Here is a 16,832-nt window from a genome sequence, read left to right on the forward strand (position 1 = left end):
CCATAAATACGAGTGTTAGATGAAAAATGTATGCATACTTTTAGGCCTTTAAATAATTTTTGTGACAATATTTTATACCAAATTAAATGTATTGAGTGAAATTATTGATGTGATGAACTGTTATTATATAGTGGAATATTTAAATTATGAATAAAAAACTACTTTTCGTACAAAGGAAATGTTTTTTGATTTAATTATACATTTTAATATTATTATATATAAAATAAAACAAAAATTAATGAATTTTTACGAGAAGAATAAAGTAATATGTATATTTATTTTAATGATTTTTTTTTAGAAATAGTAAATATTGATTAAAAAAGTTTAATCAAATTTATATATACACCTTATATACTATAACCCAATTTGACAACATAACTAATATGTTTATTGCTAACATTGTTGATGATACGTAATACCATCTTTGAAAGTTACGACTCCCCATTCTATATAAAAACTATATCTTGTGCTACTAATAACAACTAATTTTCGAAATTCAACAACTAAGGGCTGAAACATCCGGCCCTATAAAAAACTAACTAGTATATTTATTTTTCATACTCTAAATATATTTCAATTTAATGTCGCATCGGAAAAAGTTTTGGATTGAGTCTTAACATAACACACCTATATTGCTCTAATAAGAAGGCAATTTAGAATAAAATATTCTAAATTTTGTCAAATATAACATAAATGCCAATATCTTGTACTTAATACAAGTAGAGAGAGAATAATAAAAGTTTTGCACATCTACTTTGTTATTGTCCATCGCATACGTGAACCATTTACCGTTTTAAGGATCTTGGTCAGCGCCGTGACATCTCTCTAAAGAGCATTTTAGGCTTTGCGAAAGGTTCAAGCTTATTTTCAAGTCTTTGAGTTCTTTTAAGGTAATAGAATGCGCACTTAGGTTAATGAACCCTTAGAATCGCCGGTATAACCTAATCTAATATCGCTAAAATGGTGTATATATATACTCATTATTTTATTACTCTATACAACCACGTGCCCGAAAAAATCCTCCATAGAGCATATCACTAACACTTATTTTAATCCTTAACCTACTTAATCTAACCACTTTCTCACACCTTTATACATGATTAAAATAAGTTTATCTATGTAAATATGAAGATTTTTTCACCTCCTTGATAACTGAAATGGAATTTTGATTATTAGAGAAGCGGATACTTGAATCTGTGTGTCATTGCGTTCTTAAAGAACGCCCGCTATGTGTGGGTCTTACAATGAGGCTGTCAATAGTTTTATCCGACACACCAAAAAGTAAAGTAAATAAAATAAGTAAAATAAAATGCACTACAAAATAGTTGAAAAAGATTTCATAAATTATAGCTTAGACTATATAATTTCAAACTTTATTTATTTTACATAACATTACTTAACATAAAAAAATTTGTTCATTAATTAATAATATTATTTAGTAAGATAATTAATATTAATTAATTTAATTTCCGGTTATTAGGGCAATTTTGTAGATTCACGTCGAATTTTTTTTTGTACTGCTTGCAAAAGGCTTTATCAAAATTGAACCTATATTGATCTTGATCCCAAGGGTCGAAATTCTAAAATAAAATAAAAAAATAATTTAATATTAAATTTGAACACAAAAATATAATATATATAATAACAAATATGATATAAACTTAACACAAAGAAACAAATAAATAATAATATTTGTTTCATCTTGAATGTTGGATAGGATAACTGTGACAATTAGTCAGTAGACCATAGAATTCGAAGTCAGAAAAAAAACTTAGTACCTAAAACAGATTAACTCGAATTATTTAGTTTTATCGGTGAATCTAGAAAGATTGGGTAGAGGGGACGGTAGGAATGGACCATCATTGAAACATGTTGGATCTGTGGTAATATCTGCAGCAGTCGTGTGATGCCCAGCAGTTTTGTACCCTATGATTACTTCAAGCAGAGAAATTTTATAAGTATATATTCGGATTCTTTAAGAGAAAAACTTTTTTTCTTACAAATTTCTATTTTGGTATATCTTCCTTTTTAACTGATATAATAGACCCAACAAAGGAATTGTATAAAGCTGACACAGAAATACAATGAATATGCATGAATATTTAAAATCTGAAATGCTATCAATTTCTACCCACATTAGTGGATGTGGGATGATATTCAATTTACAATAGCTTTAAAGTTTCATTCCGGAATTCTTAAAATTTTATGATCTATTACTTTTCAATTGACAGAATTAATAAATTTTAAGCAGACATTAAGGACTATTTAGTCATATAAATATCAACATTTCTCTTTAAAGAAATTCAATGTTTCCTGGGAATGACAACCTACACTAACCGTTGTTTCCATTATTATTTCGTATGCTATGCTTGCCACACTATTTTGTCTTCCAGATGAAACAATGGATATGACAAATATACCTTAATTATTTCTGCCAGTTTAATGGAAAAAAAAAGTTTTCTAGGCATTCTAATCACAAAGTGTTCAGTGCTGGTCAAAGATATATAAAATATTTGATAAATTTCAAAACTTTTTCATCAACTACCGTACAGCCCGCTTGTCAGACCATGCCCCCGTTAACGTAACGACACACACGAACCACAGGTTTGTTAAAATCCAAAATGCCATTTATTCTTTTTCTATTCAATATATATACCATTAAATTCCAAAAACAGTTACTCTATTAAACACACAAACTGCAAAATCATTAGAATGCAAAACGTTTCTCGTTCTTTTTCTGTTTAATATATACCATAAGTATTTAGAGACAGTCACTCTATTAACCATACGAACTGTAGTTTCGCTATAATTCAGAACATCCTTGGTTCTTATTTTATCTAATGAATGGCATATAGTCATATAAACCGTTAGTACGTTAATAAATACACGAATTATAACTTCGCTGAAATTTAAATCTTTATTTATTTTTCGAATTAATATAGTTCATATAGTTCCAGAGGTCATTAGCCTTCCTTTAAACATAGCAACTATATATTAACTAACATTCAGAAGATCTCTCGTTCTTTTCCTATCTAATATCATGTAGTCTTTGAGCTGATTAGAACTCAATTCAGTACACGAAGAACAGGTTTACGGAAATCTAAAATAAGTTTTATTCTTTTTCTATCAAATATAGGACTTATAGATCACATAGCCATGAAGACCCTTAGTATTCTATTAAGCATACGAGCTTTCATATTTAAGGTATGCCATAAGCGATTTGCCATTGTTATATATATTCATAAATGATTCGAACATCAGGGTATTAGCCTTATTTATGTCCATTTCGAAGTTATCTTCGAATGAATCTTAAGCAATAATTTTGATTCAGTAATTGTACTCCATATGTATATGTCTATAGTAATATTATATTAATTGTTAATCTTTATTACAATTGTGTAGTATTACAAATTATTAAACGTTTAGTAAATTGAAACATTTAACGTTTATTGTTATAATAATAATATTGCATTTCAGAAATTAATAAATATTTTGTAAAAAAATGGAAAATATAGAATAAATTACAATATCAACGCTTTGTCAGCTATTATTCATGACGTCACACCTTTGTACAAAAAGCTATTTAATTAAACAATATCGAATCGTTTATTTAAAAAGATTCACATCATTAACATTTTTAGTTGGAAATAATTTTTATCTTATCTCTATAATTATCGTATATAATATTGTTTAAATTTCGTGCATTATTTTGTTGTTCTAACAAAAGCACATTTGGGGATTAATTACGAGTAGAAACGGTTAATTATTATATTTAATTTAATCCAAACTGTGTTTTACCGGTTGTGAATAACAAAAAATTAATTATTCTTAATTTGCGAGTAATTTTAATTTCTGTTTTATTATTTAAAATCATTTTAAAATTAAATCATATTCATATTTCAACTTATATTATATTAAGAGAATAAAAAAATTAAATAATTAAATAATTTTAATCAAGAGAATGAGGAAGAGTTATTTGAAGAAAAATGCAACAATAATTTTTGAAATAATTAGTATGAAGAGAATAATCGTATAGTGAATCACTATGTTTATATATAAATAAATAAATATATAAATAAATAAATATATAAATAAATAAATATATAAATAAAATAAGGTTGAATTGGCGTTCTTGCACACTAAAGATAACATAAGTGCAAAGACTGATCTGTTGTGATAATATGGATAAAACGATGTTCATATGATAGAGGAAGAGGACCACAAAGACAGATGTAAAGATGTCAGACAACGTCGAAGAAAAAAGGTACGACTCTCCCATTTACATAAAAATAAACCAATCTGAATAGTCTATATCCTGAATTATTCTTCTAATTTTGAAAAGTAATAGTTCTGTCAGATGAGTGAGAAAAGGAACTCAAAAGATATTAAAAATCTTACTGGCTAAAAATCGAAACTAATAAGCATAGCGGAAAAAGTTACCATAGGTTTTATACAATTAAATATATTCTCTTTATGTAAGAATTTACAGTGCTCCGGTATATAGGATACACAGAACTATACCATATTTTTTCTATTATTTGATAATACTTTGTCCAATGAATTTATGATAACGGATAACAAACACTTAACACTTATAATAACCAATGTTAATATATAATAAAAATAATATTACTACTCACATTATCGAATGCAATTGATGGAACAAAAGTCAAATCAATCAGATCTGTCATATCGCCGTACTTCTTCAAAATGTCGGGTGTGGAACGTGTGGCTTTACAAGTTTTTGCCTTACTCACATCGATTTTTAGCTTTTCGGCGCACTAGAATTTTATTTAAATTATTTTTTAACTTTTCTATAGATTTTAACTTTAAATCATTTTTAAATAAAATAATTCTAAAGCAGTTATTTTTAACGAATAGTACTTACAACATCAATATTATGGTTGTTATATCTTAATAAACAATTGATCAAATCCAATTGCTCTTTAGGGGAGTTATTCTCAACTATACAGGCGTGAAGTGCATTTAATTCACACTCTGTCTCTCCATGTTGGCAATATAGTATCGTTACATTTGTAGTAGGATTAGTCCAAGACTAAAAAGAATTAATTATATTTTTTTAATTTTTAACTTATTAAATTTCGAAATTATTTTATGAACTTACAGATACTTTACCGTAAGGTATAAATTTCAAATCCGTAAATTCCAATCGGCCATTTTCCTTCATAGAATTATAAAATTCCGTACATATAAAACGTATACTATCTGGGCAAAGGGTTTCATAGTAAACTTGCACCATTAATTGGTTTTCAGCCTACGAATTTAATATTAAATAATAAATATTATAATTACATTTTTCGTTAATTTAAAAATTAAAAATTAAAAAATTAAAAAAAGTTGGAATATTGCTATAAAAAAACAATTGAAACTATTTCTATATAATCTAAGATGTGGTAGATCTTAAATTATTTTAAGTCTGACGACAAACCAACTATAGGCTGACGATTGTAGGCAACTCTAGCTTGATAAGTAAAAAACTATAAATAATATAAATATATAAATATGTATATATATAAATATATAAATATGTATATATATAAATATATATTTATAAATATATGTACTTGTGAATGAGTAATGAAGACGTCAAAAATCTTATCAAAAACGCTAGACGCTACAAAAGGAATGAATCTTAGATATTTATCGGCATATCCTTAAAAAGAATTGACTACCTTTTGTATATTGGCAAATTCTATCAACCTATAGTTTGAAAATAAAAAAATTTTTTTTATGTACTATATCATAAGAAATATATCTGCATCTATGTTGTTCTAATCGTAACCCGCTAGAATCATGAATAGATAGCATAAAAGGTTTTACAAGACGAATACATGTGTTAGGGTGTGGATAATTGGTGGTAAGAAGGTTGGGAATAAGGAAAAGGGATGTATTGGAGTGAGGGTGCACCTAGGTCTAGACGGAGAAACAAAGATTCGTCCAACGATAGTATGAACGAAGGTTTATGTGTAGTTGGCCATGAGAACAGATGGGCGACGTCACGGGTGATGGTAGTGTTGCAGTTTCAGCACACATTAGGAATGGACGTGTTTATCTACATCCATAAGTACAGATGTATGTGACTTTTATTAACTCCGAAATTTCGGAAAAAAATCGTTGATAGGTTCAAAAATAATGTTTTGAAGGTTGTACGGATAAAATGCTTTCCGAAAATATTCTAACTCACATAGATAAAAGCCTAACTCTAAAAACAAGAAAACCATTTACAATGACAAATTTCTGATTTCTTTTAAAATATAGAAAATAATTCTGTGGTATGATTTTTAATTTTTTCACTAATTTTTTTATTTGTAGGCCTACAACAGTGATTCTCCATATACCATAGTTTCTGTGCTCTTCAATATCCGCAAAGATCCCTTTTATAAATAATGTAAATGATAAAAAGATATTTAAGAAACAATTCTTTTGACTCGATTTTCTTAAATCGACTTTTCACTTCTTAGATAAATTAGTAGGACCATAAATCCTCTCTTTACCAGAAATAAATCAAGGGTAGTTTAGTTAAAATAATAAATAAAATATACCAATCTTAAATCGGCTCGATATAACTTCTAGATCACCAAATTTTAAATTTTTACTGTTCATAATTTATTTTTTAAGAATTATTGGTATATATACAAATATTGTCACAAGTGTCTTGGGTAAAACAAACCTTAATACCACTTTTGGTAAACATCACTTTTTCAAACTAAACCATTTGAATAACTGTGAACCCAGGGTCGGGTCTATACATTCAACTAATGATATGATATGAGAAGAAGTTCTCTTTCACATCTGTAATATTGATTAGATTAATGCAATTTATTTTTGGATTTCCCCCAATATTCCCCAATAAGTTTTCAAGCACTCATTTAAGTATCTTACATTGACACCACAATTTCCGATTAATCCTAATATCAAGCAAAAGCTTGATAACATCACTCGCAGTATGGACTTCGTTGAACTCATTTTGGAAACGAAATTATTTAACAAATTATTTAGTTTAACAAAAAATTTGATGAAATAAATTCTACTTCAGTTTATGTGAATAAATTATTTAATTAATCGTTTTATTTTAATTAGACAGACAAGAAATTCTTATCACGGCACGTTCCTGAACTTTAGAGCGCGACACTCGAATACAAACTGACTTCAGAGTTTGGTATGTCGTAAATATAAAGACACTTTTGCTATTTGCCTTATATTTCTTGTTGGTCGTTGTCCGATTGCTGTTTATTTTTATTTCTGATCTCCATTGTTTCAAGCAATTGAGACGAGCACTACCGCATAATTTGCATTCGACTTCTCACATATGGGATCGCACAGATGGCGAAGTGCGAGTATGTACAACGCGAGCAGTAAGCGGTAATGTATGTGATTAGCTCTCATGAGCGGTGCGCTTAGTGGTGATCTGATTGTTAGGCTAGTGCAATTTGGTTTAACTCGAGCACATATGTTTCACGCTGTTATTATCTATTTTATTTTTAGTTGTAAAAAACGTGAGTATCTCTACTTTTCCATTGATGCATGCTATGTAAATGTCGCGTGTAATAAAAGCATCCATGATTCTGAACAATTTCAGTACACATTTAGCTCATAATTTGGTCTTCTACAGAATCGAGTAAAGTGGCTTAATGACTAAAAGAATACTTAAGAGAATAATGAAGTACACTACTGGCAAAGTCAAATAAGTTTAAAGATATTAATTCAATAAAATCAGAATATTATAATTCAAATTTCAAAAATTGAGGTGTATCCATTAGTGAAGTTCCTGATCGGAAATTTAGGATTATTTGAATAACATGAATAGTATAAAAATAAAAAGCATATTGGCTTTCAACAAAGCATAGCACGAATTGTGGTGGATCTTATATGCTAATACTGACCCTAACTAAAGAGAACACACTCGAGCCTTTGAATGAAGTTTAAAATATCAACCGTTGAGAATTTCCTAATATCACATGAAGATAGAAAGTCCACATCTAGTATTCGCTTGGCGTTCCAGACCAAAGTTAAACAGCCACAAATAATATGTTTATGAAACTTATCTGAATGTAAGCTGAGAGTACTTCTTGCCTTCTTAAATATATTGACATTGTTGTGATTGTTAAATAGGTGATATATTTGCGAAAAATATTATTTTATTTTGAAATGAAACTAAAAACCGTTCTCTTATTGTTATAGGCTTACTTTAACGAAAAGACATGTCTTTTAAACGGAGCTCTATTCGTTTCAAAAACCTGAATCCTCTACCACATCGTCCCGGGTAATCCCTGAAGCAAGTATTACTTCCGTTTCTAAATTTAAATAGGTTTTTGGGATTCAGATACCCTTCTCAAAATTGACTCTACATAATTATAATAATAAAAAGATCAGTTTCTCCTGGCCTTCCCTAGCTTCCCTACTCGCATTAAATCCAGTACTAACATTTATAACCCTTCTGCTTCCTAACATTAGCGGGTTAGCTATTACACTTAACAAAGTCTCAGCAGTTGAAAACACTATACATGTCAATTCTTTTGGAGCTCTGCCCTTCATTTGATTTTGCTTTCGATTTTAAAAATTTTTGTATTTTTTGAAAAGTTTCTTTTTGTTTATGAAATTTTATAAAATATATAATACATTGTGACCGAAAAGTTTCCGGAAATTTTAAATAAAACGCAAAATTCTTAATCTTCATCAATATTTATTTTATCTCCTTCAAAATATGCCCATTAGAAGCGATACCAAAATGCCAACGTTTCTTCAATCATCAAAACATTTATAGGCGCTTTCCGGTATGGCTTTGAGTTCCCTCTGCGAATTCTGTTTTACGTCTTCTATGGATTCAAAACGCGTTCCTCTGAGTGGTAATTTGAGGTTGGGAAACAGGAAAAAGTCACACGGTGCAAGATCAGGTGAATACGGTGGCTGTTCGATGGTATTTATTGAATGTTTGGCCTTAAAATCGTTGATAATGTTGGAACAAATTGAGGTGAATCGGAACAAGCCGAGCGTTGACACGTCGCATACACAAATTGTCCACCAAAATCAAACGAGCCATCTCACGACCGATGCCTAGCTCTCGTGCTATCTCTCTAACACTCACATGAGGATTTTGGAACACGATTTCCTTTGCCTTTTCAATGTTTTCGTCGGTGGTAGAGGTCGAAGGTCGTCCAGAACGCGGCATGTCTTCGACGGTCGTACGACCGTCCTGAAAGGCTTTGTACCACTCATAAACTTGAGTTTTCGATAAAACTGATTCCCCATAAGCCTTTTGTAGCATTCGCAAAGATTCTGCACACGAAATTTCGTTCGAAACACAAAATTTGATGCAAACTCTTTGTTCAATATTTTTTTCCATTGTTTTTTTCGCAACGCACTACTGAGGTGAACTGGTTTAAACAGCTGCCGTAAACGAACTGTCTGACAGATCGCGCTCATTTTTGGCATAGTAATTGTCCTTAATTGCTGCCAAACTACATAAACTTAAAATATCGAAAAATATACAGCGCGCGAATTTTAAATGAGAATTTCCGAAAACTTTTCGGTCACAATGTATATTGTAACTAATTTATAACTATTAAAAGTTTACCTTTTATGCACAAACGTTTATAATTTCAAAAACATTACTCACTAACTTTTTTTACTTAATTCAATATATTATATTGATCTATGTTATAACTTCTATATATTACTGTGTTCAGACAACGAAATTACCTTAATTTCGTTAAAATGAAATTAAGTAAGTTTGGAAACTGTTCACTAGTGGAGAGCTGCTATAAACCTACACTACATGGAACATCGTCATCTGTTCCAAGACCATTTTGAAAATTTGTAAATAAATCCTTATACATTCAAATGACGATATTTAATTATTTTTTTATAAAAACGACAATCAGCACATGTGCTGTCACAAGAATGTTTTTAATTCACATTTTCGTGTAATCCGAAAAAGCTTTTCAGCTCTGTGTGAATAATTAAAATCTATACAAAATATGGACACAAGTTGGCGTAAAGCAATTCCTCTCGACATGTTGTTTATTTTCATTTAAACTTTTCGGGCCATTAATTAAGGCCATTTTCTTTAATGTCTTTCTAATTTTTAAACTAAATTTTGTATGGAAAAACCAAATTAATTTTTGCTGAAACAAAAAAGAATTTAAGATTTCTGCGAAATTAAAGTGTGTCTAAACATAACATATACAATGGTTATACGAATAGTTTTCTTGATTTATGTTTCTATTAAAATTGATTAATGGTACACCAATTTCATTAAGACAATTTCTTGACCTATGTATGTTTCTATGAAAATTGATTTACCTCAAGAGCTCCTTCATAAATAAACTTCATAGATATCAACAAAAACAGTACCAAAAATATTGAATGCAACTCTACGAAATTTCCCAAAAGGGAAATTGTCACAATTTGACATAAACAATAAAATGTAAACAAATGATTGTAAACAAGCATTGACATAAGCCCGTTATTAAATTTTTGCTTTTATATTAAAACTATTTTATATATAATAAGTTTTTAAATAAGAAGTATTTTTTCAGTTGGATAACATGAAAAGTTTGAACAATCTCCTAAACACCAACGGAGGGCAGCAAATGAATGTAAACTCGATGGTATGTAAATTCATAATTGATTTGTATTTTAATGAAATCAATTATTACTTAAAGAAAATAAAAACAAAACGTAATGCTTGGACTGAGTATAGCGAAATGCATTTCCTAGAGCTGTGGGAAGAAAAACTTCCACAGTTGCGGGGAGTCAGGCGAAATGGACATGTTTTTAAAGAAATGGCCAAGGAACTGAATAAAAGAGGTTTCAAGGTAACCGGTCTAGAAGTGCAGACAAAAGTGCACAACTTCACACAACGATTCAAGTAAGTATTTTATAAATGAAAATATCTTGCGTTTCCCTACACTTTGACTAAATCACTATAAGGTGCTTAATTTCATTTGAAAACACAGATTGGTACGGACACCAATAACATTTCTACCAATAAATATTCATGCGCCACAAATATAATAATGTGTTATCTTCCAATTTCACTAAATTATTATTAACAATTTTTATTCAAATTGGATTTTCTGATTCTTTTAAAACAGAAAGGAACAACAAAGCGATGGGGCTTCAGAACAAAAACCTGCATGGAAGTATTATCATACTGTGAAACAAATTTTGACTAATCCAAATTTGAACGCCACCACATTAATGTGCGATAGTATTGCAGGTAATTTATTTAACATTTAATTAAATTTATCAAATTCATTTTTTTGTTGTTCATTTAGAACAGGGCACATCATCAAATGCCACCACATTGATGTCGCAAACAGAAAAAACAACGCCATCGTTACCTTCGCCCACACCAATGGATCCCATTTCAGATTCAGACAATTCTGATCACTTGCCTAGAAAAAAAAGGAAGTTAAATTGTAATGATAACATATTAGACGAAATACGAAAGGTGAATAATATGGAAAAGGTGCAGATGGAGTTACAGCAGGAAACAGACTCAGCATTTCTGAAAATAATGAGAAGAAATGCCGATTCTTTGCAACGGATAGCAGAAGCAATCGAAAGAGTGGAAGCTAATATAAGGATTACCGGAAATCATTAATATAATTAATATTGTATTGTATTTGAGTGGAGAAACGAAAATTATTGTAAATATTTTACTATTATATGTCACTCTTAACATTAATATTTTAACATCATAATTAATACCAATATTTTAATATTATTATTTAAATATTTAAAATTGTAGTTTATAAAATAAAATTAAATCTCCTAGAAAATTATTTGGGTAGTTGGCATTCCGTGCCAAAAGTTTTTGAATGCCTATTGCTTAAAAGTCTGCTGCTTTTTTCAGAACATTTACCCAATCTAAATTTTCATAATTTCTGTTATTCAATAAATTATACAGAACTCGATACGTTTCAGCAATGCTGATCGCCATTTTGATTTTATTGTTGATAACCGTTTCTACCCTGGCATTAAGCTGTGCAAGATCATTTGCAACCACCTTTTGACGCTAACATAATTGATGATTTAATTTTGAAAACGCTGGAAATAGAAAACGGATTCACAGTGGTTTTATATTCACGAACTGCTTTATTAATCATTAAATGTACATTTATTTAGATGTACCGTATATATTAAATCATAAGTATCATTTTGTACAAAACCATTATTTTTCGATTTACAATTGCATTATAAATTAATAACAGTTTTTAATAATAAACTCATTTAAATTACTTTTACTATGACCGTGTGCGAGTTCGAGTAAATATGTAAATATTTATTTATTTACTTATTGCACTTAATTATTATTTTGGTTAAAATTTTGCAAATTTATTTATTTAGTTATTAAACATCTTATAAAATTTCCACAATGGCAACACCTAATTTACCTAATTTTTATCTAATTACCCTACACGAAATTCAGGTAAATACCAACATTCGCTGCCATACCGACATAATTTACTATTTTCCTCAATTAACCATCAATTTACTCGAACTCGCACACCGCCTATATACTACTATACTATAGTATCACTTAAAAGAATGGCATAGAAATTTCACAAATAAAAAATATAAGTTTATGATTTCGTTCTAATATAACATAACAAGTGCATATGTTAATGAACTTGCACAGGAAATTAAAAAAATTTTAAATTCGAACATACGAGTCAATGGCTTTGGGTTAGTTGGCTAATCAACGCTGACTCTGCGCTTTAAGGTACGGCAGGGTACGAATTCAACCATTGGTACTTTTTTATTTTTATTTTTTATTGAGGTTTAACTGTAAATACTCAAATTATTTTTTCACAAAAACCGCTGAGACACGTTCGATAATTAAGTTACAGAAATATAATAGCATTATTATTTTGATATGCTAAATTTGTGCTAAATAGCTAAAATGTTTAAGTTTTTGCTGAATTTTGAATTCGAACAGTCAAGTCAGCTGTTGTCGCCTTTCTACATGTAATTTTGTTTATTTCGACTTTCAGCTCTGTTTATTTATATATTTGGTATATATATATATATATAACTTCAACAAATATTTTTTTGTATTATAAAAATATTAATTATATATAATAATCCTAATATATTTATAACGCACTTACCAACACTTATGAGTGCATAAAAAAATTTCCATTACAAAACCGTACCTTGACAACTCTAGTAATTTACCTTCTGGCATTCCTTTTACTTGCATTCGTTTTCCAAATCGTCACGTCAGTTGAGAACGGAAAAAATTATTAATTATTTTAATATAAAAAGTAAAAAACTTGTGCATTAATATTCATCAATTGATTCGTTGTGTTAGCCATGACTGAAAGTAGTACTTTTCCGCACTTTGAAAAGCCAACTGTGCAATTTAATGAGCATGGCTGGGGCCCATGCGAACTGCCGGACACTTTCAAAGATATGCCGTACCAGCCCTTCAGCAAAAGCGATCGCTTGGGCAAAATATGTGATTGGACCAGTAGTTCCAACAATGACAAGAAGTATCAAAGTAAGTAAAAAATATGAAAAATTAAATAAAATAACTAAATATGTTTATATTAAGCAATTGCATTTGTAAAAATAGTAAGGTTATGTTGCAATTGACAACTATAAATAATCGTGGCAATCAAAAAAAAAATACCTTTGGGAAATTATTTAATAGTTTTATGATTTGCGGATTGGTTGTCAACAAAAGTGCGAAATAAAATGTCAAAAGCGTTTGTTTACATTTTTGTTCAAGCATATTTAGCAAAATTTCAGTAAAAAACTAAATTAAAAAATTGAAAAACTGGTATTTTATAAAATACATATGTTTTTTAAATATTTTAGATAAGTATGCTTCCACATTTGGCACTGGTAGCCAATATGCTTACTACCATGAAGAAGATGAAACAACATTCCATTTGGTAGACACTACACGCGTACAGAAACCACCACATCAACGTGGCAGGTTCCGCACCAATTTGCGTAATTCTAGGTAAGTCTATACATCATCTCTATTAATATGTGTATTAACACAGATTACAATGTGATTTAGGAATGCACGTGGTCGCAATACCCGTGGTGGTCTTAGCTCTACAATGACAACTTTAGGAGGCAAAAATCTTAAAGCACGCGATACTCGTCGTGGTATGGGTAAGAAATTTGGTTCACGTGGTGTACCACCTAAAATACGTGAATCATCTGTGGCAGTGCGTGCGGATTGGACGTCGGTTGAGGAAATGGACTTTCCACGTTTAATGAAATTGTCTTTACCGAATATTAAAGATGGTGAAGATATTGTTACTTGTGGTACACTTGAATACTATGATAAAACATATGATCGTATTAATGTGAAGAATGAAAAACCATTGCAAAAAATCGATCGCATCGTGCATACTGTTACCACTACTGATGATCCTGTTATACGTCGCTTATCGAAGACAGTGGGCAATGTTTTTGCTACAGATGCTATTTTGGCGACCATTATGTGCTCGACACGTTCCAATTATTCATGGGATATAGTCATTGAGAAGTTCAGTAAGTGATAATAAAATATAGTTTTAGAAAATATAATCTTTTTTTATGAATGCAGTCTATACTACGTTATACTTTAAATTCCTTTATTTAATTTAAATAGGAGTATATATTTTATAAATATTATTTAAACTTACTTTTAGAAAATTATTAGACGACCAGTCTTCTAAGATTGTTATACTTCAATTAGAACTATTTTTATCATTTTCAAATTTAGATACATTTAGTATTTTAATAAATATTAAAGGCTTTATGTAAACGAAATAGAAACGTTTAGCTTCTTATTTTAAATGCATCTATCTATAAATATCTATTTAATATATATATTTATAAATCTATTTAATATATATATTTATATACTGATGGAATACATATATATGTATATACTTATAAAGTGTATATATTTATACAAATAAAAAATTTTAATATTTTATTAATTTACAGATGACAAGATCTTTATGGATAAACGTGACAACACGGAATTCGATTTGCTTACAGTAAATGAAACTTCTGTCGAACCACCAACTGATGATGATAACTCGCCAAATTCTCCACGTAATTTAGCCATTGAAGCAACCTTCATTAATCATAACTTCAGTCAACAAGTTTTAAAAACCGGTGAAAAGGAGCCAAAATATAGATTTAAGGAAGCAAATCCTTTCATTTCTGAAGATGAAGACGTTGAAGTAGCTAGCGTTGGTTATCGTTACAAGAAATGGGATTTGGGCAGTGATATCGTAAGTATTTTTATGCACGTGATAAAATTCACATTCCCATAAACACTGATCTAGTACGTCATACACAATAGTTCATGAGTAATCAGCTTTATTGTATTTAAAAAAATTTCATTGTAATTATATTCTTTACAATAAGCGAAGAAAAATCATTATTGCGAATATTCACTGAAAATAATTAAATATTAACTCGTGACAAATTAATATAATATCTTTGTTTACTCTTAGTTTCATTGAAATTAATTGTTATGTGTCATTTTAGGTACTCGTTGCTCGTTGTGAACATGATGGTGTGCTTATATCTCCAAACGGTGAACCTCAATTTTTATCTATTAAAACACTTAATGAATGGGATTCTAAATTGGCTAATGGGGTTGAATGGCGTCAAAAATTGGACACTCAACGTGGTGCTGTTTTAGCCAATGAATTGAGAAATAATGCTTGCAAATTAGCTAAATGGACTGTACAAGCTGTTCTGTCTGGTTCGGATCAATTGAAATTGGGCTATGTTTCCCGTATTAATCCACGTGATCCTTCACGTCATGTCATACTTGGTACTCAACAGTTTAAGCCACACGAGTTTGCCACACAAATTAATTTAAGTATGGATAATGCTTGGGGTATACTGCGTTGCATAATTGACATTGTTATGAAGCAGAAGAATGGCAAATATTTAATTATGAAGGATCCAAATAAGCCAATGATTCGTTTATATGATATACCTGATAATACCTTCGATAGTGATGGTTCCGATGACGGCGAAGGTGATGATGGTGAAGCTTTCCAACCTGTTTATTCATATGGTAACAAATAAGTTATTGTGGTTAGGCGTTTTTTTTTTTTTTAATTAATATCAAAAAGTTAAGTAATTGCTTTAGCGTGTTTTCCAATCTAAACAACACAATAAAAACGTCAACAGTTATTTTATATTTTATTATAAGCAAAACTATTAATTGCATTGTATACTAAAAGGCATAAACTAAATTACGTGTATATGAAAATACGCAGTGCATATTTAAAACAAATAAAAAAGTTTTGGATACCGCACAAATTAAATGTGTTTCTATTAAATTTAAATATACATATAATATATATAATTACTTAAAATAAATTGGAGTTGTAATAACCGAAAAGTCAGTAGCTTTAGACAGATCCAAAAAAACGAAAATTGAATAATCATGTCGTTAAATAAAAGGATTTAGTATTATACTTTGATTAGAAATTAGGTACCGAAAATGACGACATTTTATATTCCTAATATGAGGAGATCAGATAAAGGTAATTACATATAAATTCTCTATTTTCGAACTTATTTTTAAATTTCTTTGAATTCTTAATATTCTATTCTATTCTATTAATTCTTAATATTCTAATATTCTATTTATACTTAAAAGTGCAATATTTTTTACATCGTATATTGTGGCGCTCTAACCAAATCTCCACCCGCACAATAATTCCTATTTACAACTCCAGTGTAAAGTCTGTGCTATTCTATGCCTGTGAGACCTGGAAAAGAACAAGAAAAATACAAGAATACAAACTTTCGTAAACAATTGTTTA

At 29.4% G+C, this 16,832-nt stretch overlaps 3 protein-coding genes across 5 annotated transcripts; 2 read left to right on the top strand and 1 right to left on the bottom strand.

The window, feature by feature from the left end:
- Positions 1-1,437: 1,437 nt before the first annotated feature.
- On the bottom strand, positions 1,438-13,260 carry LOC119686190 (GILT-like protein 3). Of its 3 annotated transcripts, XM_038100693.1 has the most exons (6): positions 13,207-13,260; positions 13,140-13,144; positions 5,126-5,275; positions 4,889-5,056; positions 4,641-4,781; positions 1,438-1,580 (listed from the first exon to the last, which is right to left on the bottom strand). In XM_038100693.1, the coding sequence occupies exons 1-6, from the start codon at positions 13,229-13,231 to the stop codon at positions 1,458-1,460; spliced, it is 612 nt and encodes a 203-aa protein (XP_037956621.1). In that variant the 5' UTR covers positions 13,232-13,260; the 3' UTR covers positions 1,438-1,457. The 3 variants fall into 3 exon arrangements, with proteins under 3 accessions (XP_037956621.1, XP_037956620.1, XP_037956623.1); XM_038100692.1 differs by lacking the exons at positions 13,140-13,144; positions 13,207-13,260 and adding an exon at positions 6,904-7,166; XM_038100695.1 differs by lacking the exons at positions 13,140-13,144; positions 13,207-13,260 and adding an exon at positions 6,692-6,730.
- On the top strand, positions 4,175-11,688 carry LOC119686189. The gene is made up of 5 exons (XM_038100691.1): positions 4,175-4,264; positions 10,560-10,631; positions 10,686-10,891; positions 11,118-11,242; positions 11,301-11,688. The coding sequence occupies exons 1-5, from the start codon at positions 4,202-4,204 to the stop codon at positions 11,627-11,629; spliced, it is 795 nt and encodes a 264-aa protein (XP_037956619.1). The 5' UTR covers positions 4,175-4,201; the 3' UTR covers positions 11,630-11,688.
- On the top strand, positions 13,225-16,304 carry LOC119686188 (eukaryotic translation initiation factor 3 subunit D-1). Its single transcript, XM_038100690.1, has 5 exons — positions 13,225-13,531; positions 13,852-13,999; positions 14,060-14,541; positions 14,983-15,275; positions 15,535-16,304. The coding sequence occupies exons 1-5, from the start codon at positions 13,345-13,347 to the stop codon at positions 16,084-16,086; spliced, it is 1,662 nt and encodes a 553-aa protein (XP_037956618.1). The 5' UTR covers positions 13,225-13,344; the 3' UTR covers positions 16,087-16,304.
- The last annotated feature ends 528 nt before the right edge of the window (positions 16,305-16,832 follow it).

The sequence above is a fragment of the Teleopsis dalmanni genome, chromosome 2 (assembly GCF_002237135.1).
Source record: "Teleopsis dalmanni isolate 2A chromosome 2, ASM223713v2, whole genome shotgun sequence".
NCBI lineage: Eukaryota > Metazoa > Arthropoda > Insecta > Diptera > Diopsidae > Teleopsis > Teleopsis dalmanni.